The sequence below is a fragment of the Megalobrama amblycephala genome, linkage group LG20 (genome assembly GCF_018812025.1).
Source record: "Megalobrama amblycephala isolate DHTTF-2021 linkage group LG20, ASM1881202v1, whole genome shotgun sequence".
Taxonomy (NCBI): Eukaryota; Metazoa; Chordata; class Actinopteri; order Cypriniformes; family Xenocyprididae; genus Megalobrama; species Megalobrama amblycephala.
The window spans coordinates 15,005,841-15,030,071 of NC_063063.1; the positions used below are offsets into that span (position 1 = coordinate 15,005,841).

General features: G+C 38.3%; 1 protein-coding gene across 1 annotated transcript in view; it reads right to left on the reverse strand.

Annotated features, from left to right (window-relative positions):
• The window catches only part of thrab (thyroid hormone receptor alpha b), a 165,867-nt gene that overhangs the window by 34,162 nt on the left and 107,474 nt on the right, over positions 1 to 24,231 (reverse strand). The window contains exon 3 of the mRNA XM_048171435.1: positions 4,995 to 5,244. Coding sequence (XP_048027392.1) covers positions 4,995 to 5,050 — 56 coding nt within the window. The 5' untranslated portion in view covers positions 5,051 to 5,244. The remainder of the gene's footprint in view (positions 1 to 4,994; positions 5,245 to 24,231) is intronic.

Below are 24,231 nucleotides of genomic sequence, written 5' to 3' on the forward strand. Positions count from 1 at the left end.
TTAAATTTTCTAAAACATCTTTGGTCAAGAAACACAGTATACGTGGAGGCGTGTCCTCATGTATAATGGGTGATTCTCACCTGAGAATACAAAAGAATCACATAATAATGACCTGAAATGACTTGCATATTAATGAGGCCTTTCAGTCAGGTAGGCTGTGAAAAAACCCTCTGTGATCATGATTCAAATCTCATCATGGTGTAAATACAGAAAAAACAGCATTACTGTGAAATATTATTACAATTTAAAATAATGGTATTCTATTATATACTTTAAAATATAATGCATTTCTGTGATGCAAAGTGTCTGAACAATTATGTTACCTCTATGGCATTTCATATAGGCTTTTAGCTTAAAAGCATGCACATTTGGAGAAATATTGATGGATTCTCATGTTTATGTCAATTTTCTATACAGGAGTATTTATTCATTATGTATTGTCGTCACTGTGAACGCTGGATACTGTGTTTACAATTCATACTTGCAGCCGGAGGGCGCTCTGTGCACTTTTAGTCCACAAATGCCAATGCTAAAGAAGAATAGGCAATCCAGGAAATAACTGAACTAACAGAGGTCAGAGATCGCTAACTATGGCTATTCAAAACACTTTTCAAGACCATAAATACACGATTGAGACGATGAATGCATGTATTGACTCTATGCATGTATCGTCTGAATAGCGCTCCCTCCGTGGGCGTGGCCCTCAGACCTCAGAGTGTTAAACAATAAGACTAAATGTTTTGAGCTATATAACAATAATTAGTTTTTTTGTCTATAAATATATCAAAACAGTTGTTCCCTTGTCTATTAAAACATGTAATATATTAAAGCGTCTTTGGTGTTTCCATGGTTTCTACAAAATAAAACTGGAAACCGAGGGTAACGCGGATATGATGCAATTGACAGGCGATTCCTCATATGTCCCGGAGCCTTGGTTAAAATTGCAATTTTCTCACGATTTACAAATAGTTAGAAACATTTGGGATATTGTAAGTACTCAAGCAAACAAAATATAACACTGGCCTAGTGGTTTTTGGATATTTTACTCCAAAATTCTTACATATTGCACCTTTAATATATAGAGTAAACAGGAAAAGAAACAGCTGAACCCTTATGGACATCAAGGTTTGGGAAGGTGATTGGAAGGCCGTTAGCAGAGGTGGCGAGGAAGCAGGACAGCAAGTAATGAAAGTAGGAGAAGAAGAAATCAGCTCTATTAAGATGAACAGAACCGTGTGATTGCTACTCCTGCTCTTTGATTTAACCCAGAATGCTGTGCTCCGTGATCAGCTAATCTACTGACAGGTGGCCTGGGTGTAATTAAGCTGAAGGGCCCTCGTTTAATCGCTTCTTGAGCGAACATGCTGGGAATCTGACCCCACATTCCTAGGGTCCTGCTCATTATATGCACACACACATACACACACACACACACACACACACACACACACACACACACACACACACACACACACACACACATAAACAAGGGTCTACAGCCAAGACAAAGTCCTGTTAGAGTAATGATGTATGGCCTTGTAAAGAAGCTCCTGTGTTCCTGACGATGCTTCTGTGTAATTAAATGTAAGAACTAATGATTGCGTTGAAAACGCTTGAGCAGGCTGGAACGTTTTCACTTGCTCTCAGGCCTCATTGATTTAATGACAGTTAATCTTGAATAACATTTAAAGATTATTAGAGGATAATGAATTAAAAGCTTGGTGTAAACTGGTAAAAGGTAAACTTCTATTATCAATTTAGCTTTTAATATTGCTAAAATAACACTAACTTATTGTAAAAATATTAGTTAATGTTAATGTTATATATATATATATATATATATATATATATATATATATATATATAGAGAGAGAGAGAGAGAGAGAGAGAGAAAGAGAGAGAGTGTGTGTTATTTTGGTATTATATACTATTATAGCATTTATTAACTTTTAATTAGCTTTTATTTTTATATTTTCAATTTTCATTTTTAGCTTACAGTAATTTTTTAATGTGTTTCTGTCATTTTTTTTCATTGTTTTAATAATTTTAGTACTTCAATGCTACATTTCTAATCTGCGTTTAAGTTTTTTAAATTTTAAGATTTATATTTATATCTATTTCATATTCGTTTGGTGGCACTATAAACAGAAAAAGCTACACAGATTAGTCAACCTCACTAATCATCGACCTCTCTAATTAGCCAACTAGTCGACCACTGTGACACAGTAACAACACACCTCTCCTTTAGGTATCCATTAGGTATCTGTGGTCAGCGAATTGGAAAAGCAACAAGAGATCTGCTAAAAAAAAGAAACTGCCCAATTACACATTAGACATTTACACATATACACTGAGGAGGAAGACTTGATGCGTTTTGCTAACTGGCAGAAATATTGCTATTGGCTCTAAAGCTAACTCTTTTTTAGAACGTGAGGGGGCAGTCTGTGCCGTCCTGCTAAACCAAAAGCCTACACGGCAGCATGTGTATGTGTGTGTGTGTGTGTGTATGTATGTTTGCTTGTAAGGTTTGAGTGTGTGCTGACTTTGGACAGTAACAGGCATTCTCTAAGGCTTTAGTTAACTCTCCTGCCGGCTCTAGGCCTTATATAAAATGTGTGTAGAGTAGATGGTGGGGTAAAGGCTGGTCTCTTAGCGCCTGCCTTTAGATTCAAAAGCACGGCGTAGAGCCAGCACCACACTCACTGCAAGATCTACAAATACAAATGGAGCCAGTTACCAGGAAAACTGAATTATGTAGGAGACTGTGTGCATTGACCAGAAAATTTGAGTTTCCCGAAGCGTCACTACGTGAAATAAAATTCGATAACCACACATACACAGAGCACAGACAACTTTACAGCCCAGACTGACAAACTCTTATGCCAGTTTTCAGACTACATGATATCAGCCTGATTTTGGCATAATCTGTTTGACGTAGGGTGTCATGGTGATTCGTAAAGGACAATGGACACAAGAATCGATCGTTTCATCACGTATAGTGTGTCTTAGTGGACGACAACCGGCACCATGTCGGCAACGCTTCACGAAGATATTCTACATTCATTTTATCAAAAAAACAAAAACAAAAACAGAAAAGCAAGCATACTGTATGCATGATTTGGCATTAAATTTTTTTTTTTTTGCAATCTCAAAAAATTGCTCTCATTGCAATCTCACAAAGTTCTGTTATAATAAACGAATCTGACTGCACAATGAATTTCTTATTTACATAATGTCTACACTGTATTTATTTTGTTATAATGAGAGGATTTTGCGAGCATGGGGAACTCAAAATCCACTCGTCGCCCAAAACAGTGGAGTTTTTGATCAGTGCTAACTTAAACACCTCTGATTGGCCATTGAGTTCAAGAAATCAACAGATATCTTTGTGATTGGCTACACTGCTCAACGCTGCAAAACATGTTGTAAATACAAACCTTACACACTATGGGCCCTATAATACACCCGGTGCAATGCGACGCAAGGCGCAGCGCAAGTGTGTTTGCTAGTTTGCGTCCGGCGCCGTTCGCGTTTTCCCGTTCAGCACCACGTCCTTAAATTGGTAAATGCATTTGCGCCAGTTAGTGCACCCATGGGCGTGCTGGTCTAAAAAAGAGGTGTGTTCAGGCGCATTGCCGGCGCATTGCTATTTTAAGGAGCTGAAAATAGACTGCGCCATAGACCAACTCAAACCTGGTCTAAAGTCTAAAGTCAATGGCGCAATATTTTTTTGTTAGAGCGCGTTGGTAGAAACTGTGCCTCTGGGCGCGTCCACAGTGCGTGTTGACTTTGCTTATTACACACAGGGATGTGCATCACACAAACATGCCAAATATTAAAAACAAAAGGATTACAGTGTAAAAGAATATTATTGTGTAGGCTACATAAATATAAAAATGTAATGATGAATAGTCATTGCGTGTATTAGAATTAGGCTATCTATTTTCAATTCAGCCTATTACTACTTATAATGATGAACGAAAATTGGCTAATTAATTGAACAATCGTGCCAATACACACACATATATATTAACTGACTTTAACTTCGCGCACGAGCAGATCGGTTTCTTCGCTTGAAAAGCGTTCAGCTTTTCCGCCAACAAATTCCGCCATGTAAATAGCAATCCGCCATGGCGTGGGCGCATCTCGCTCTTAAAGGGAATGGGAGATGACACTCTGATTGGTTTATTGAACGTTACGCCCATTACTCATTAAGAGAATAGGGACAACCCATTTCAAAAATGCGCCCCGGTGCATGGACCGTTTTTCTGTCGTTAAAATAGCAAAAGTGGATTTGGACACGCCCTGAGTGCACCTGCGCCGTGCGCTTTACACTTTGCGTTTAGATCGTTAAAATAGGGCCCTGTATTGTTTGCCAATCCAATATGCTATTATTACAGAGAAAACTGATCCTAGACCAGCAGTTATGGGCAGCTTTTCCCTCTAAGAATAATCAGAAGCAGCAGGCAGTGGTTTGAGTGAGAAAATTCCACAATAATCTCAATGTATTTTCTCTTCGTGAGATGCAAAGAACTTTTGTGTAATGAGATCATTAGGCACACAATTACATGGAGAGAAAGACACGACAGAGTGCCGGCACCCACTGGCGAAAACATAAATCGGCGCCTATGGTATTGGTAACCAAGTAACCCACAGTACATAAAACACCATCAGCGGAAAACCACCAATCAGTCACGTGGGTTTAATGTTTGCTATGTCAGAATGTATTTGGCAAATGCGTTTCCATTTCCCATTATTTGCATTAACTCTTTTTCGCACAAGTCAAAAACCACCTCAAGCGAGCGTAATTGCGAATTAAAATAATTTTTTTTCCTCAAAATTTTTGCCGTTTCCATCACTCGTTTCTGATGCAATACTTCGAAATGCGCGTAAATGGAAACATAATCAGTGACTATCGTAACTGACAAAAATATTGTGTATCACGGCATTATGACTCTGGAATCTGTTGTGCGATCAGTTCTTAACAGGCTCACCGTTTCTCTTCTCCCTCTGATTGGTTTGGGTCTTGCTCCTTGGGCATGTGTTCCATTCACCTTATTTCCATCCAGCGGCCAATCATGTGAGACTGAGGCGGGCCCCACCCTCGAATGCACGCCTGTCATTCGCGGGTTGTGATGAGTCAGACAGTCATCGGACAGCTTTGTGGAGCGACGCTCGCAAACCAAGCCCGCCTCACTCTCCAACCCAAACGCCCAGTGATAATGCAGCAATATGTGATGAGGTCTGCGAAAAAAGACAGAATCAAAGTTAGCATGTGTGCTAATCAATGCAGAGCGCTGCAATACCAAACTTACGGTGATGGACAAGAATGTGTGAACAAGAATGGACAAGAAAATGTGTGTGTTAAAGGAAAAATAAGTATAATATCTCTGGTCTACATTCTAGTTTAGTCTAAGTTTTATATATGTCCATCCCTCTTCCACAGTAAGTTGTCTGTCCCATGTGACACGGTCCCCATGAGCTCTCTTGAGTATAACCGGCTCGCTGGAGTCAACAAGCACACTTTCCAGGAAAAAACTCAGATTAGGCGAGCCATAATCCAATCTACTCCTGTACCATGTACCCTGTGCAAACCCAGGAGCTCACGTGCAACACTAGGCTGCTCTTTCACTTCTTTGGCATCAACAATGTGTCTCAAAACCTGTGTAAATCGCAAGGCCTCGACTGCCTCGATAATCTGGATTAAGAGGCGGGATACTGAGAAAATGATCCACAGGCCACTAGACAGTGATAAAATAGACCATTTAACCGGTCAGTTCACCTGAAAATCAAAAAAAAAAGACAGTCTTTAAAGTCTTGCAGTCTTTAAACTGTGTATTTAGGCTTAATTGTGTATGCAGATGTTACTGTACTGAAATAGACACTCAAATCTATATATAACCGATGAGATTAGACAAAGGAAGTCTACGTGTACGAGCAAATTAGGGATTTGGCAACGCAACAAGTCAGTACCCAAATTTAGTCTCTGTTTTCTTGTTGTCACAGGTCAATATGGTCAGACACTGTCCAAAAAAGCCACTGATCCAGGATTATTTCTAGGCCTGGGAGGTATTTTGTAAGGTTTATCGTTCTATTTTCAAAACCAATTTATATCGTGTAGATCGAATTGTTCGATGTTGCGAGCACAACTGAAAAATAGTGAAGACACAGAGTGAGCTGTGTCATTAACTAATGAAACCTTATTGTAAAGTGTTTTACTACATACAAATGTACATTATGTTTTTTTGCACATAATGCATAGCATTGCCAATATAGATTCATTATATATACATTATATACATATACATTCACTATATTTGTTTTCACACTATATTTGTTTTTACATTGTTTGGAGGACAACATTGGGCAGGATGTGGAAAAATGCAATGAATTTTGCTGAATTCACCGTTTTAATAAAAAAATCTGTCTTAATTGTACAAATTGTCTCATTTACATCATATTTACACATATTTACAGTATGAATGAAAGGATTCACAAGCGTGCGGCTCAGATACTTACTGACTAGAACCTTTGAAAGGCCATTGCGCTCACATGGTCAAAAAATATGATTGTAATTGGCTACAATGCTCAACACTTGTAAAAACTCACTGTAAATAGAAACATTTGACGCTCAGAGAGAGAAACATGAAAACAAACATGAACGAGAGCAACAGGTCTATCAACAGGTACCGAATATACACGGTACTCAGTACTGCCAGTACTGCAGAAATGCTAGTACCGTCGATGTTCTTTTTTTAGTACCGACTATTACCACCATGAATGACAACCAACAGATTATTTATATTTGGACAACGCTGGGCAGGATGTGGAATAATACATAGTTGACAAATGATCAAACATAATAAAAAAATGTAAAATCAATAATCAAAAAAATCATTAGTTGCAGTTCTAGTTCAACTATTTGGCAATTATGTGTAGCAAAACCATTTAATCATGCAGAGAATGCCACACACAGGTTGCTTTGAAAAGTGAAAGTACTTTAAAACTCATTTACAATAGCAAAATACATTGTATTTTGCCATTCAGTCTAAAAATACAGAAATATGCTTTTTTTCAACTAAAGTTGTCTGGCCTCCTCTACAAAGTCTTAAGTGAAAACTGATATATCGAGTCAAATTTACAAAGCATTCTGCTGACAGATGCATACATGCATGCGTAAGTGTATATCAATGTTTCTTTGGTATCTATTATGCTCACAGTTACTAAGCGAACTCCCCAAACACAAACCGATGTGGTACATGCTGTGCGGGCCCACTGAATCTGTCTATGAATGGGTGGCTTTGGACCAGAGAGGGGAATTAGATCATTTTATTGTGTGTGAAAAGAAAGAAAAGGATCCGGTGGCTTAAGCTCAAAGCTTGAGAAAGCACGATCACAGAGCCGAGAGGTGCCGCGGGACTCCATGATACTCCATGACACTGATACGGTGCAGATACGCTTGCATACCGTCGCATCCGTCCAGCCTATATTCTGACTGCAGAATTGCTTGGCTATTCAAGCGCATGGCTAGTGTGTGATGCAACCCTTTGACAATGAAGCCAAGAAGACATTTGTTCTGCATTAGTTAATGCTCAGCTGGCCTATCATCTTTCATCTGACCAGCCTGTTCGCATATTCGCCAGCCTAACAGGCCTTTTCATCTGCCCGTCCTGCTGATGTGTGTGTGTGTGTGTGTGTTCACCTCCATTGTGCATAGAGTTAAGTGTGTGTGTAAATGTTTTTAAGCTGCTTATTACCAAAACAACGGTGACGCTCAGTGGGACTGCTGCAACTAATCACAATAATTAGTCTCCAACGATTAACACAAAGGATTCAAGAGGATTATGAGTTATGAGAGAGAAGCTGCTCATACGGTACTTTTAATGGTGACTCCCGATTGGTGGACGGCCCTTGAAGGGGATAGTTCGACCAAAATTAAAAAGTTCTGTTTTTCACCCTCATTTCATTTCAAACCTGTACAACTTTTTTTCATGTATGGAGCAGAAAATGAGATGTTTCGAGAATCTGCTCTCTTGCATACAATAAAAGTGAATGGGGAATGTGGCTGTCAAGCTCTAAAATGGCATAAAAACATCATTAAAGTAGTCCTCATGCACTATTTTTTCAAGTCTTCAAAAGATATAGGGACCTATTTTAATGATCTAAGTGTATGGAAAAATTTTTTTGGAGCGCTGGACGCATGGTCCAAAAAGGTTGTACCTAGTCTCTTAATGAGTAATGGGTGTGTTTTGGGCATAATGTGCAATAAACCAATCAGAGTATCATCTCCCATTCCCTTTAAAAGCCAGTTGTGCTTGCACCATGGTGGATTCGCTATTTACATGGTGGAATTTGCAAGCAGGAAGACTGAACGCTTCTCCAGAGGGGAATCCTTTTATTTTTAATATTTATAAATGTTTGTGTGCTGCTGCGCGTACCTGTGTGTGTAACAAGCAAAGTGTATGTGCGTTGTTGCGCGTATTATTGATGCGGCCTTTGAATAACAAATAAATAAATAAAAAATACTGCGGCATTGACTTTTGACCAGGTTTTTGTTGGTCAATGGTGCAGTTGTTTTCAGTTGCCTCAAAATAGCAACACGCCAACAATGCGCCTGAACACACCTCGTTTTCAGACCAGCATGCCTATGTGCGAACAGATGGGTGCGAGTGCATTTGCTATTTAAACAACGTGGTGCTGGGCATGAAAATGATAACTGCGTTGCGCTGAAACTAGCAAAAAACACTTGCTTTGCACCTGCCGTAGCATTGCATGGGGTGTATGATAGGGCCTATACAATCACTTTGTGTGAGGAACAAAGCAAAATTTCAGTTTTTATTCAACTTGCTTTGAATGGTGAGTTAGTTATTTGAGCAGTTAAAAAAAATATTTTGTAAATTGTTTGGGAATTTTTATGCAGATGGTGGGAGAAAAACATTCTGGATTTAGACTGCAATAAAATAAACTGTAATTGTTGAAAATACCTTATGCCCCCATCATGAGAAATAGGTCTGGGAGAATAAATTGATTCATCTCAATTCTGAGATTCTCTGAATGCATTGTGATTCTCTCTTGAATCGATTCCAAGCATAGTTTTTATCAGCAGATGGCACTCTAAGCTAGTTTTTTAACCGCACACTCAAATGCTTACGGAGAAGAATGCTCGCTATGTACTTGCACCTAGAATGCTTATGACGTAAACAGAATATTTTGGTAACACTTCAGTATGGGGAACACATATTTATTATTAACGACAACTTTTGCCTCAATAAACTTCTAATTTACTGCTTATTAATAGTTAGTAAGGTAGTTTCTGTAGCATTTAAGTTTATGTATTGGGTAGGATTAGATTAAGGGATGTAGATGCAGAATAAGGCATTAATTTGTGCTTTATAAGTACTAATATAAATAGCCAATATCATAGTAATATGCAAGCTAATAGGCAACTAGTTAAAAGTGAGAATTGAACCCTAAAATAAAGTGTTACAAATATTTTTATGAATTTAAACAGCCCACTGAAAACACCCTTGTAATTCGCTTCAACCTTTTCGAACTTTATGAATGATTATTTTATAGAAGGTTCAAAAGGTGTGTGTGTAAGGAATTGGAAAAGAGCAGAGTACGGCTACTTCTAAAGCATGCAGTGCCATCTGCTGTTAAAAACTAAACTCGTAACCGATTCAAAAGAGAATTGCGATGGTTTCGGAAAATCTCAGAATCGATCCAGAGTAATTTCTCGATTCACAATTCAACAATTTATTGTCCCAGCCATAATGAGAAACATTTAGCCGAATAGGGCTTATGGAAAAGAACAGCTTGGACATTTCACTGAACATCTCCTTTTGTGTTCCACGAATGAAAGAAAGTCAAATGGTTATCAAGATACATGAGCGTGAAATATGATCACTGAATTTGAATTTTAGGTCAACAATATATCCTTTCAAGCCCCACATCTCATCTTCACCACAAGGCTAAAACGTACACACGTACAGTCTAGTCTTCTCTGCTGTAGGAGGTCCACATCTCCCTCCTGTTCAGTCAAGGTCAAAGTCATAAAGCCCCAAACAATCAAACATACGGGATCTATAAATGTGGCTTTACAAGCCAGAGTTCCTGTTAAACATGCAACTGACTGAGAACAGGGGCAGGAGGGACACCAGGAGAAACAGAAAGAGAGGAAGAACACAGCAGATTAAGTTTAATTCAGCATAGGGCCATAAACAAGGAAAAAAGGAGAGGTGGTGTTTGTTAATGATGACTGTTTGTTTTAGTGTGTGTATGTGTGTGTCGTAAAAAAGTGCAAAGGAAGCCAAAATTGCACAAAGGCCACATAAATTTTAAACTGGAGCAGTGCAGGTATATTTGACACCGCACCTGTGTACGTAAGCCAAATGTGTGCAAGAGTGTATATGTTGTGTGTGTGAAGGAACAATGCTTGACATATATGTTGACACAGTGCATACATTGGATATAAAAACTGCAGCAGGTGCAGCTGAGTAAGGTTTTCAGCCCCATTTCTCTTGCCGTAAGTTTGTCGCTGTTTTGTGCATTCTCAAACGCGGCACTAAAACTTTTTAATTGGCAAGAAGAAAGTGGACTCTGTTTCTCCCTCTTCCTCTGTTTTCACTTTCTTCTTGCCCTTAATTGAGTGCTTTAAAATGCTGGTTTCAAAGCAGCATGAAAAAGAATAATTAGTTAGTATGCTGCAGAGTGAAACGATCTCTACTAATTTGCCAATCTCTCTCTTTTCTCACCAAGACAGTAAGATTATAATTATATTTATATATAAACAGTTTTACTACATACAAATGTACAATTAAATTACACAACAAGTAAATAAAAAAAGTTGGTTAAAAGACAGGCATTCTTATGTGTTGGGGTTGTGCACCAGGTTGGTCGGTGCACTTATGAACAGCTAATGACAGAGCACTGATGATCCAAGAGATAAAGATTCCAGACTGTGATCTGATATGATCTCAGTGAAGGCCATTGGTTGCAAATGCCATTACGCTAGTCAGAGTGCACCATCCTATAATGAATTTTTCACAAAGAAGACAAGGCAAGAAGAGATCCTTATATAACCAATCAACTCATCGCCTTCAAAAAGAACATTTTCAATGTCAAAGGGATTGAAAAATGCTACGTTGATTGATTGCGAATCTCAGCCTAACTAAAAGGTATAATGCAACAATCACACATTTGCTGAGTAGCACCTTTGTGTGAAGATAAAACTGAAGCAACACCTACCTTGTGATTGTTGCAATGGCACTGAGACAGATAAAGATAAACTTTAAAAAAAAAAAAAAAAAAAAGAAAGAAACTCACCAAAACCATTTTTTGCTTTCATTTGGTACTTGGCGAGTGTTAATTTTAGACCCTGCCTCACTCGCCCTCCTTCCCAGCGTTTGCTGTTTACATTAGGTGGAGTGGGCTGATAAAATTGCCTGATGGATTGCAGGTTAAACTGCCTCTGTAATTCACTACATGCCTGATTACTGTCTCTGAGTAGTTGACCTTTTAGTTACTGTTACATGTCAGGTTTACAAAGAGTGGATGATAAATGGTTTAGAAATGGGCAGAAAGAGAGAGGATGAAAGAAGTGGTCAAACAGTATAGATCTTTCCGTGTGCAGGATGGATTTATGATATAATGGAATTTAATGAAAGTAAATGAAATTTACATAAAATTGCTAAAATTTTAGATAGATAGATAGATAGATAGATAGATAGATAGATAGATAGATAGATAGATAGATAGATAGATAGATAGATAGATAGATAGATAGATAGATAGATAGATACTTAGGACCATGTGATATATCTGCAAAAATGTCAACAATTCTGTGTTTTTCTGTCAATATGGGGTGCTGTGTGTACATTGAGGAAAAAAATGAACTTAAATGATTTTAGCAAATGGCTGCAATATAACAAAGAGTGAATACTTTCCGTACCCCCTGTGTATATATATATATATATATATATATATATATATATATATATATATATATATATATATATATATATATATATATATATATATATATATATATATATATATATATATGTATGTGTGTGTGTGTATATAATATACACTGCTGTTCAGAAGTTTTAGATAGATAGATAGATAGATAGATAGATAGATAGATAGATAGATAGATAGATAGATAGATAGATAGATAGATAGATAGATAGATAGATAGATAATATACTATTTATCAAAGAATACTGAAAAAAATTGTACACAACTGTTTTCAACATTGATAATAATAATAAAAAATGTTTCTTGAGCACCAAATCAGCATATCAGAATGAATTTCTGAAGGATCATGTGACACTGAAGACTGGAGTAATGATGCTGAAAATTCAGCTTTGCCATCACAGGAATAAATTACATTTAAAAATATATTAAAATCAAAACCAGTTAAATTTTACATTTTAAATTGTAATAATATTTCACAATATTACTGTTTTTACTGTATTTTATACTGTATTTTACTGTTTTTACTGTATTTCTAATCAAAGACCTCCTTACATTTTTCACTCTTTGTTATATTGCAGCCATTTGCTAAAATCATTTATTGTTGACATTTTTGCAGATTTAAAAAAAAAGAAAAACTGAAATATCATATGGTCCTAAGTATTCAGACCCTTTGCTGTGACACTCATATATTTAACTCAGGTGCTGTCCATTTCTTCTGATCATCCTTGAGATGGTTCTACACCTTCATTTGAGTCCAGCTGTATTTGATTATACTGATTGGACTTGATTAGGAAAGCCACACACCTGTCTATATAAGACCTTACAGCTCACAGTGCATGTCAGAGCAAATGAGAATCATGAGGTGAAAGGAACTGCCTGAAGAGCTCAGAGACAGAATTGTGGCAAGGCACAGATCTGGCCAAGGTTACAAAAAAATTTCTGCTGCACTTAAGGTTCCTAAGAGCACAGTGGCCTCCATAATCCTTAAATGGAAGACATTTGGGATGAACCAGAATCCCTTCCTAGAGCTGGCCGTCCAGCCAAACTGAGCTATTGGGGGAGAAAAACCTTGGTGAGAGAAGGTAAAGAAGAACCCAAAGATCACTGTGGCTGAGCTCCAGAGATGCAGTCGGGAGATGGGAGAAAGTTGTAGAAAGTCAACCATTACTGCAGCCCTCCACCAGTCGGGGCTTTATGGCAGAGTGGCCCGAACGGAAGCCTCTCCTCAGTGCAAGACACATGAAAGCCCGCATGGAGTTTGCTAAAAAACACCAGAAGGACTCCAAGATGGTGAGAAATAAGATTCTCTGGTCTGATGAGACCAAGATAGAACTTTTGGCCTTAATTCAGCAGTATGTGTGGAGAAAACCAGGCACTGCTCATCACCTGTCCAATACAGTCCCAACAGTGAAGCATGGTGGCGGCAGCATCATGCTGTGGGGTGTTTTTCAGCTGCAGGGACAGGACGACTGGTTGCAATCGAGGGAAAGATGAATGCGGCCAAGTACAGGGATATCCTGGACGAAAACCTTCTCCAGAGTGCTCAGGACCTCAGACTGGGCCGAAGGTTTACCTTCAAACAAGACAATGACCCTAAGCACACAGCTAAATTAACGAAGGAGTGGCTTCACAACAACTCCGTGACTGTTCTTGAATGGCCCAGCCAGAGCCCTGACTTAAACTCAATTAAGCATCTCTGGAGAGACCTAAAAATGGCTGTCCACCAACGTTTACCATCCAACCTGACAGAACTGGAGAGGATCTGCAAGGAGGAATGGCAGAGGATCCCCAAATCCAGGTGTGAAAAACTTGTTGCATCTTTCCCAAAAAGACTCATGGCTGTATTAGATCAAAAGGGTGCTTCTACTAAATACTGAGCAAAGGGTCTGAATACTTAGGACCATGTGATATTACAGTTTTTCTTTTTCTTTTTTTTAATAAATCTGCAAAAATGTCAACAATTCTGTGTTTTTCTGTCAATATGGGGTGCTGTGTGTACATTGAGGAAAAAAATGAACTTAAATGATTTTAGCAAATGGCTGCAATTTAACAAAGAGTGAATACTTTCCGTACCCCCTGTATATATATATATATATATATATATATATATATATATATATATATATATATATATATATATATATATATATATATATATATGTATATGTGTGTGTGTATATAATATACACTGCTGTTCAGAAGTTTGGGATTGGTAATATTGGTATGGTAATTTACACAAAATATTTATAAACAGAACATGTGCAATCTGCAAAACAAATTTCTTTACCTTGACAATAATGTCAAACGTCAAATGTGATTGTGCAGGCAATAACAGTCTACTATTGCTCATCTCAACCTGTAGAATATGTCCTGATGGACGGGGAGTGAGCTTCTTTTGGCAGACGTAGCCCTTTCTATCTAACACTTTGCTTTTACAACATCAATCACCACAGACTTTTATTGCATTTGAATAATCGCCATCTTATCTGAGGAGAAATTTTGCTTGTGTCTGTTTAGCATCTTCTGCAGCTCAAGAATAAGGAAAATGAATGGGGTGGATTAAGATCAAGACTACGCAGCGAGACTGTGGTTATCTTGCGTATGGTCAGCCTGACACCGAAATGCTGGATGCAGGGTACAGACTGGTCTGACAAAGTCACTTCCCTTAGGCACAGACGGATGTTTAGGGGGAAACAAAAAGGGGAAATGAAGGGCATTGTGGGAAACTGACCCAGCCCCCCCAACACACACAAACACTCCCCTTCAAAGAGCACACGGCCTCCTCTCTCATTCCACCATGCCTTTGGCAAAGACAGGTCAAGACGTTGCCAAGAATGTGATTGTACTTGAAAAACAAATTAGAAGGCTTTTTCCCTCCTAATCTCGCCATTTCTAAGGTGAATCAATCAAAAAACAAAACTTTGACGTTCACAAAAGGAAGATTCGCCAAGTTCTCTGTAGGGTTTGCCGGCTTTTGTGCAGAGTTAAATCATGCTCCATTAATCTTTCACAAGGCCAGTCAGTCAGGCATAAAGAACCTGAGATTTACTTTAAGACGGATGCTTCAGCATTTATTTTTCATTACAGTATACCAATAGGAATTGCTTGAGTCTAGCAACTTATCAAGTGATCTCACTGCAGTCAGAGCATGCTCAGTGTCAGGGAGGAGGCTGTGAACTTCCCCTCAGATCGTGGCAGATGGCGCACTGCTCTTCCTCTGATGCAACGTAAAGCCAAATAGACCAAATGCACTGCTCTCCATCTAATGACCTACTTTTTAGGGCTGTCAAAGTTAAACACATGCGATTAATTAAATATGTTTAAAAACTTATTCAATTTGACATTATAACTGCTTCATTCTGTGTGATTTCTAACAAAATGATTGGAACATTCAGAGCTGATTACAAGTGATTGGAGCCACATCAGGTGTCTCACACATACAATGTCATTAGAAGAGGATTGGTTGATCAGTAAATGGGAAAAAGGTGTTTATCAAAAGTAAAGCCCTTAGCATTTTTTATGGTGAAATTTAAAGAATTGTGATATCTGTTATAATGTACTCATCATCAAGTTGTTCCAAACCTGTATGACATACAGAAAAGCCACTTTTCTCAATATAATGAAAGTATCCATTGAGGACCCAAAATTACAACAACAACAAAAACCACCATAAAAGTGATTATCTATTGTCACCTACATTAGGGCTAGATTTACTAACAGTTTGCACCAGTGCAAACTTCATTTTGGCGCTAAAAAACAACTGTCAGGATTTACTAAAGACTTAAAATTGAAGAATTGGTGATAAAAAGGTGTGGACAAACTTATTTTTGTAGCTAACCTTATTGCATATGCATTTATAGGAGTTTCCCTTTTAGACGCAAAATTTATTGGAGGAGACTATTTAAATGAATCACGCAACATGATTTACTAAGGTTTGCAGTAATGATTTTTTTGGTATTTGCGCCATTATTTACCATCCCCAAAGAAAGCGCGTCTTAACCCATTTTTCGCCTGTGTTTTTAAAAGATCTCATGCACCTGATTATCAATGGCTCTGCTTGTTTGGCGACCCAACATGATTTTTGCACTGTTCTTGATACATTGTGCTGGTCATTATGGAAAAGATCTGGCTGCACTGATCAAAACGATTCTGCGGTTGTCACGGATTGTACAGAGACAAACTGGTAAGATCCATGTGCAGCTTTTAATGGGGTAATCCAGAAACGTAATCCACAAACAGGCAAGGGTCAAAATCCACAGAGACAGTCCATACAAAAAACAAGAAAAACACAAAGAAAACCAAAACAGAGAAAACCAGAAACATGCATGAAAACACCATAACAAAAGCAGAAACAAACCAGGTATAAATAGACAGACACTAATGAACAAACACAAAACAGCTGGGTGCAATGAACGGGATAATGAGTCCGGGAAGTGGGTTATGGGAATTGTAGTTCAAAAGTGTGGTGAGAAGTAGTCCGTGTTGGAGTGCCCTCAGGTGGCTAAATAGGGCACTCCAACTGGTGATCATGACAGCGCTTAAGTAAATAATACAGAAAAAAAAAAACAAATGTAATTTTTACATGAAAAAGTTAGTTCAGACAAGAATTTAAAAGTAAATTCTATATTAGTACTCAATTCAAGCTTGTAGAAAGTGTAAATATCAACATTATAAAATTAAGTAAAACTACTCAACTTTTCTGATACTGGTGTTCCCATCCTGCACTGGGCCTTGAATAATTAATGAGGTTGATTTTTCAGTGTTTTCCAGCTGTATTTACACTGTTTATCATTGCTTTTGTTGTTAGGTTTAGTAACTTGCCATTTTTGTGACATTTGGTGTACATTTTCTACTCAAAATGACACATTCCTTCTCAAAAACGCTGTCGAATGTTACCATCATTGTGTATTGTGTACCAAGTATTGAGGTCTCTGTGTTCAGGCACTATGTTACTTCTATGCAGATATGGTATCTACACAATATCCATTGTATTATTTACTTGGATGTTTCTAAAGCATACACTTCAAAAGTGTGGTTTAATTCAGTATTATATTGTTTGAGTAAAAAGTATTGCAAAGGAAACGTTCTAATAAATAGAAATTACTCAACCTTTAATTTAATATTTTATGTGAAATTTGCTTTTTAATTTTAAGTTGACTCTCAAAAGTGTGTGATTTAGAGTGAATGGAAACGACCTGTTTATATTTGACTTTGAGTTATGTTGTACAATTAAAAGACTATTCTGCTAGCACAGCACAAGTAGGAACAAACTTGGCACTAGCAAAGTTACTGCTTATTGAAGAAAGCAACATGTTTCAAAGTATTAGTACATGCAGTTATTCACAACCTAACAATAAGCTTTACTCTTCTGCACAATGGTAATGATCAAAACTTCAACATAACAGAAAGTCTTTCAAATGTTAAACATAACTGAAACATTAAACATCAACAGATATTCCCCTTCACCCAAAAACACAGAAAATAACACTTAATTTCAATATTTTCTCTCCATTTCCAGCCAATATGCAAAGCATACTGGGAACTAACAATGGTGTCTAAATAAAACCGCAAAATTGAGCTAATTCTCTTAAATTAAATAGGTATCCTTCTTTTCTTAATTTTATTAGCTTAATCGGTTCCTCAGTTCAGGCCTCAAAACTGGTGTACGTTTCCTTAAAAAAATTAGGAAAAGGTATCTCTTGATTTTATTAGTGAAATATTCTCACTGAACCACAATTGTATTAATAAAATATACACACTATTTTTAATTATCATCTTAATTTTTTTTTTTATGAAAATTACAAGACTGGTGATTCATTTTGTACAGTGTACTTACAAAAACTTTCACTCCCATCTGCGCTTTTATGGGATTGTTGTTTCACGCTAATTTGCCCAGTTTAGTAAATCTCGCCCTATGTCGTTATTCACTGAAAATCTTGACAACTATCTTTGACATGATCATTATTAGCAATCCGAATCATGAATAAATGACTCTTTTGAGTCAAATCTTTTCAATGAATTTGCTGATCCAGATCACAAAACTGATCTGAATGATCATTCACAAAATCAAGTTCTCAGTGAATCGCTGATCTGGTCACAGCAGTTTGGGTATATTCCTTATGCAATCTCTAATGTACACTCTTCAAAAGACTTGGAATATAGCACATAAATCATATAGATTATTTTATGGTGCTTTTATGCTTTCTTGAAGTCCCACAGACCCACAAGAGATTGGCAAAATCAATCAGTTGACATATACAACAGATTTTTTTCTAAACAATAACATGAATTTGAATAAATGTTTGAATCAACTGACAGCCCTAATACTTACACACATAATTAGCATGACTTGATTAAAGAGAAACACCTAGAGAGAGAAATGGAATACAGCCAGATGTCAGAGAGGCGGGTAGAGTCAAAGGTCACCACTGTGTTTGGACAGGAGCCCAGTTAAAGATCTATCTCCTTTCCTCTTCACAAACCTTACTTGTTTGAGTGTAGTTCATGGACGTCACGATGGTCAGTGCCCGGGGCAGTGGTACAGAACTGAGATATCACATGATAAACCTTCCGTCAATCGAGCGATATCTGACGGAGTCTGAACACGTCAGCACACTTCCGAGCAAACACAGCAGGTGAGGTTTGGCAGTCAATCAGATAAACAGGTACAGTATTTTTATGAATGGAGCAGAAGTTAGTCCAAGTGGAAACAAAGGGAATTCCGACGTGCGTGTGTATTTGCAGTGGCTGGGACAACCCTGTGGCTCAGTGACACCCGGTAGGTTATGCTGGGAATTAAAGCAGATTGAGAGGTGTGGTCTTTTGGCCAAAGGCCCTTCGCTCTGCACATTCGCTGCCAGCACATTCACCACTCTCTGCAATCTCAGCTGCAGCCATTGCCTTCGTTTCCAATATCCCTAGCACTCTTTCACACTCTATTTCTTTCCCTCACAGTTACTCAGAAACTGGACACATCCACAATGGCAGAGCAGGAAAAACCAGACATGACAGCAGGTCTTACTGATTCAAAACCCCCAAGGGATGTTTGTGTAAAGAAACCATTCACCCCACAATTTTGTCAGTGCTCACTCACCCCCATGATGTTTCATCCTCATATTACTTTCTTTCCACCATAAAAAAAACAGTGTTTGAGGTGCTCTTTTTTGTAGTATAATACACAGTAGAATATGATGTATACTGCCCATCATAAAAGTTACTCATTTGGCTTCAGAAGACCTGGAATGAGGAGCACAATTAATTTGTGTGAGGAGAATTCTCCCCTGAAGTCAAGTTTTTCAAATTTGCTCTGACAATTTTTTGTGTTTCATTTAACACAACATTCGAAAGCTACAGTAGAGGGGAAGACTTACACTGAATATCAAATATAAATAGCATACAAGTAAACAAAGTATGGCTTAGTATAAAGCAGCATAAAATATGAATTAAATATAATAATTTCATGCATGTTTGTCTTTTCTTTTCTTTTTTTGGCTCTTGGCAATATAAATCATACACTTTGTGAAAAAGAGCAGCTTGGAACAAAGAAAGTTGCTTTTGTTTGGAAAGAAAATCATATGGGTTTGTATAATAGCAGGGTTCAACACATTTTAATCAATGGATTTCCATTAGTTTTAATGACCTTAGCAGAATAAAGTCATTATTTTTGTTTTGCGTCATGCTGCTCACGTGACCAGAGCCGGCCAATACTGAGCCTCCGTTCGGACGTAAACACTGAAGCTCTGCAACGAAAATAGCGTAGCATTATGACAGGGAGACAGATAAATTTGTTGAATAAAGTTGTTATTTTTGTTTTGTTTTTGCGCACAAAAAGTATAAAGCATAATAAGGTTGAACCACTGTAGTCACAACAACGGTTTTCATGATGTCTTTAGTACCTTTCTGGACCTCAAAAAGTGCATTGACATTGCTGCCTATGTGTGGATCAGATTTCATCAAAAATATCTTAATTTGTGTTCCGAAGACAAACAAAGGTCTTACAGGTTTGAGACGACATGAGGGTGAGCAATTAATAACAGAAATGTTATTTTTGGGTGAACTAACCCTTTAAATGATGACAGAATTTTTATTTTTGGGTGAGTTATCCCTTTAAAATTCCCTGATATTTCTAGGTTTTCCCTTGACTCTAAAAATGACATCACATACCACAACATCAGACACACTTTTGAGTTGCATTAAGTTGTGCAAGATGTAACTGGGTTAAAGGGGATCTGAGGAATTTCTATCATTTCTCATGGTTCTGCCGAACAGCTCGCCTGTCGCTTTGAGAGAAAACTGATGTGTTTATTGCCGGCAGCGGCATTTGTGTCCTGTAAGTTCTCATAAAATACAGAACAACATGTCCAGTCGTTGCTGTGCACACACACACACACACACACACTCCGTAAAGTCAAGCATCAGCAAAGCACAAATAAAACACACCAGCTGCCGGCCAAATGCATAAACACCAGGGCAAATAAAACCAGCGAAATAAATAAGGCCACATTTATAAAGAGAAAAAGCAGCACCATACACACTTGTACTGTAAAAAAAAAATGACACACTGTAGACCAGCATGTAAATGCTTCATTTGCCCCCATCCAGTGGGATGCAGGCGACCCGCCTCTTAGAGCAGCCACACACTGCTCTCCTCCTGCCACACGCCCCTATATCACCTCGCTCTCCCAACTTACGCCACCCCACCTGTCACCTCCACCCATCACCCCCTCATCTCAGTCACCTCCGTAATGAGCTATAAATGTCGGGCGCTGTGGCATACGGAGTGCCGAGGGAGCTCGCACGCACCCCTGAGACTAAAGGTGCTGGCGGGTGGGTAGCTGGGCCGGGTGGGTGAGCAGGGGCCCTCTCCCGGATGTTGTGCAGCCTTGAAAGTCGAGAAGGTGGCGGCGCTCACCAGGATGACGGCGCCTGTGGGAGAGGGGTGATTTTTTTGGCCCGGTGCCGGAGCCGGGTCCCATCCTCCCACGCCTGTGTGGTCCTGGATCGTATTAGCACCCCTAGTACACGTACATATTGTACCTTCAAAATCCATAATACACAGATGTAGGAGCTGTGTGGAAATTCCTGCAACGCTGCCTTAAACATGCACATGTTCAACGCACTCCACATCTCCAGGCAATAACCTCTCAGCCCATCAAAAATCAGAGCACGGTCGCACATGTTGCAGTACACCCTCCTCTCTGGACTGTTTAGCTCCATTTTCTGTATGAAGTAAAGTAGTTGGTTCAGTTCGTCATTTGAGTTCATCTTGTTTATGAAAAGAGAAAACTGGTGGAAGAATGTGATGTGTAAAAGTGACTGATAAACATACATAATAAAAAGTTTTTGGAGTGTTACTAAAACTCTTTAATTTAAAGGAATTGTTCACTTTAAAATGAAAACTACCCCAAGCTTTAATCGCCCTCAAGCCATCCTAGGCGTATATGACTTTCTTCTTTCTGACGAAATTACGCTTTCTTCCTAAGTTGAATATGGAGGGCGGTCTGGCGGAAGCTAGCTATTTTACTTGATAACTTTTTAAATATGGATTTTTTTCTCACATAAACGCATCACTTCGCTTAAGAAGGCCTTTATTAACCCCCCGGAGCCATGTGGAGTACATTTATGATGGATGGATGCACTTTCTTGAGCTTCATACTCATTGGTCCAGTTCACTGCCATTATAAAGCTTGGACGCGTCAGGATATTTATTAATATGACTCAGATTGCGTTCATCAGAAAGAAGAAAATCATATGCACCTATGATGGCTTGAGGGAGTAAATCTCGCGGTAATTTTCATTTTAAACTGAATTAATCCTTTAAGCTATTATTTCTGCCATTTTTCTATAGCTTGATATAAATTATGGAGGACGGAGAAAGAAAACTGGAAGAAAAAAAGATACATCTGTCATTAGTGGGGAAATCACTTACTCTTTAACTCTTTAATTTAACTCACTTAAGCTCTTTAATTTTAATAAAGAATAATATTAAATCGTGAATGACTCATTTTTCAATAATAGGCTGAATGAATGATTCAATGATTCACAACACACACATTTTTTTTTTTTAATTAGCATTTAATTTATTGAATTATTAATTAATTAAAAAATATATTATTATTTGTAAAATAATAATTAATTAATTATTACTATTATTTTAAAATACTTTTTAAATCATTAAAAAAATATTAATTTTATTACAGTAATTTATTTAAGTTTTAATCTGATGTGATGCCAGCAGTACCACAAACTAGTAATTTATCCATAAAGTTTTCAAAGATTAAATTATGAAAATGAACCAGGCATTAAAAAAAATAAAAAATAAAAAAACGCAAATCACATACAATCCTATCCAGACCGGATTAAACCTCTAAGAGGACACCCGAGTTAGATGAAAAACAATATGTAATTTCTAATATTTACAGAGGTTGCAAGAAAAGACATGTCTGATCGGACGGGATAAAAATCATAAAGTTCACACCTGTGAAACAAAATCACAATTCCTCAAAGCAAACAAGTCCCAGTCGGAAAAGGGCTAAAGAATGATGCAACATGAGGCTCAAATATGCGAAGCAGATAACGCAGTAAAAGAAAGAGGCAAATACATGTGAAGGAGGAAGGCCAGGAGATGAAGGGTTTGTGGCAAATTGCCCCAAGGTATAAAATGAAACAGTTACTTAATCATTTTTCCCTGCATTCACTTTACGTCCTTTCACAGAGCCAAGGACTTTACTCCACACTACATTCAGGAGAGAAGGAGCGAGATGAAAAACTAGGTGTCCAACAGCTTTTAGCAGTGAATTTATCATTTTCCTGTATACCTCTAAGTCTATGTGCAGAGTGTCTGTATATGTCTGTGTATCTTAATCGGGTTGTTTGTGCATATATGTTTGCTTTTTGGAAATGTGTAGCTATGTGGCCTCTGTCTGTATTTAATAAATGTGCATGTATAAGACTAAGTCTCTGAGGATCACTCTGTCTATTTATTTTTAGGTAAACACTGTGCTTCCTCTGCTTGTGGATTGTGGGTAATAGGGTTCTACCTCCTTCTTCCTCAGATTTGGGGCTTGCTGCATATATTATACATCGCATCCTTACCAAACCCACAGCGCTGTAGGTGTGGCCCCTGAGGGCCACATTGAACACCACAACCTAAAGTACAAACGACCCCTTTTTTTACAAGATAATACGCCGTTTCTTACTCTTTTAAGGTGCAGTGGCGTACAGAGGAAATGGACTTCAATTCCCAGAGCGCTTGCGGTGAGACTGCTCGCACATGCTCCGTACATTTGGCAGCCTGGGCTTCGCGTGTAGCCGTAATGAGAAGCGCCGGCCCCCGGCACTTAATCAACAGGACAGCAGTTCAACGTGGCCCACTAACATTGCATGAGACGGGTCAATCCCTCCTGCACTGACGCCTCGGGAGAGTCAGGAAACATTATGGAGCATAAACATTGATCATAACCGCACACAGGGGAGGACCGGAGAAATGAGGGAGAGAGAAAACCAGAGGAAAAGGATGAAAGGAGGATGAGGCCTCCTCTTCAGTCCTTTCTTTCCTTCTCACAGCCGAATCGGTCGGTCTGTATCTCTGCAATCAACACATGGCACCCAATTACTCTCTCTTTGCTTCATTCAAAAGAACCGCTTAAAAGATTTGTTCTTAAACCAAACTCACTGCATGGGAGTACTTTTATGGTACTTTTGGTGCTTTATTTTTGGACCTTAAAGGGTTAGTTCACCCAAAAATGGCACACCCTTAAGACCTTTGTTAATCCTCGGAACACAAATTAAGATATTTTTGATGAAATACGAGAGCAGTGCTTCCCACACATAGACTTTACTTGGGCGGGCTGCCCAGGTATATTTGGAGACACATTTTTACACATTTTTATCCTCTTACACTTTTATATCGGCCCAAGATAATGAAACCATCTGTGATCGATTAACTAGTCGTTTCGTACCTGCTCGTTATGTGCGCGTCAGAACAGTTTACTCCCGCTAACATTCCCACGGGCGCTGCATTTTGCAAAGTCACAAGGTGGCGCTGTTGCGCGTTCTACACATAGGTTGGTTCTACAAGCTCGCGCAACAGCGCTTCAGACTGCTTCAAAGTGATTCTCAATCAATGAAAAGCGCAGATTTATGCCAAGCGATTGCTAATGAACTCAAGTTGATGAATTATTACAATGTCTACTTTATGGCCTTTATATAAAATGTTGTAAGAATCTGAAGGATCAGCCTGCAATAGTACAG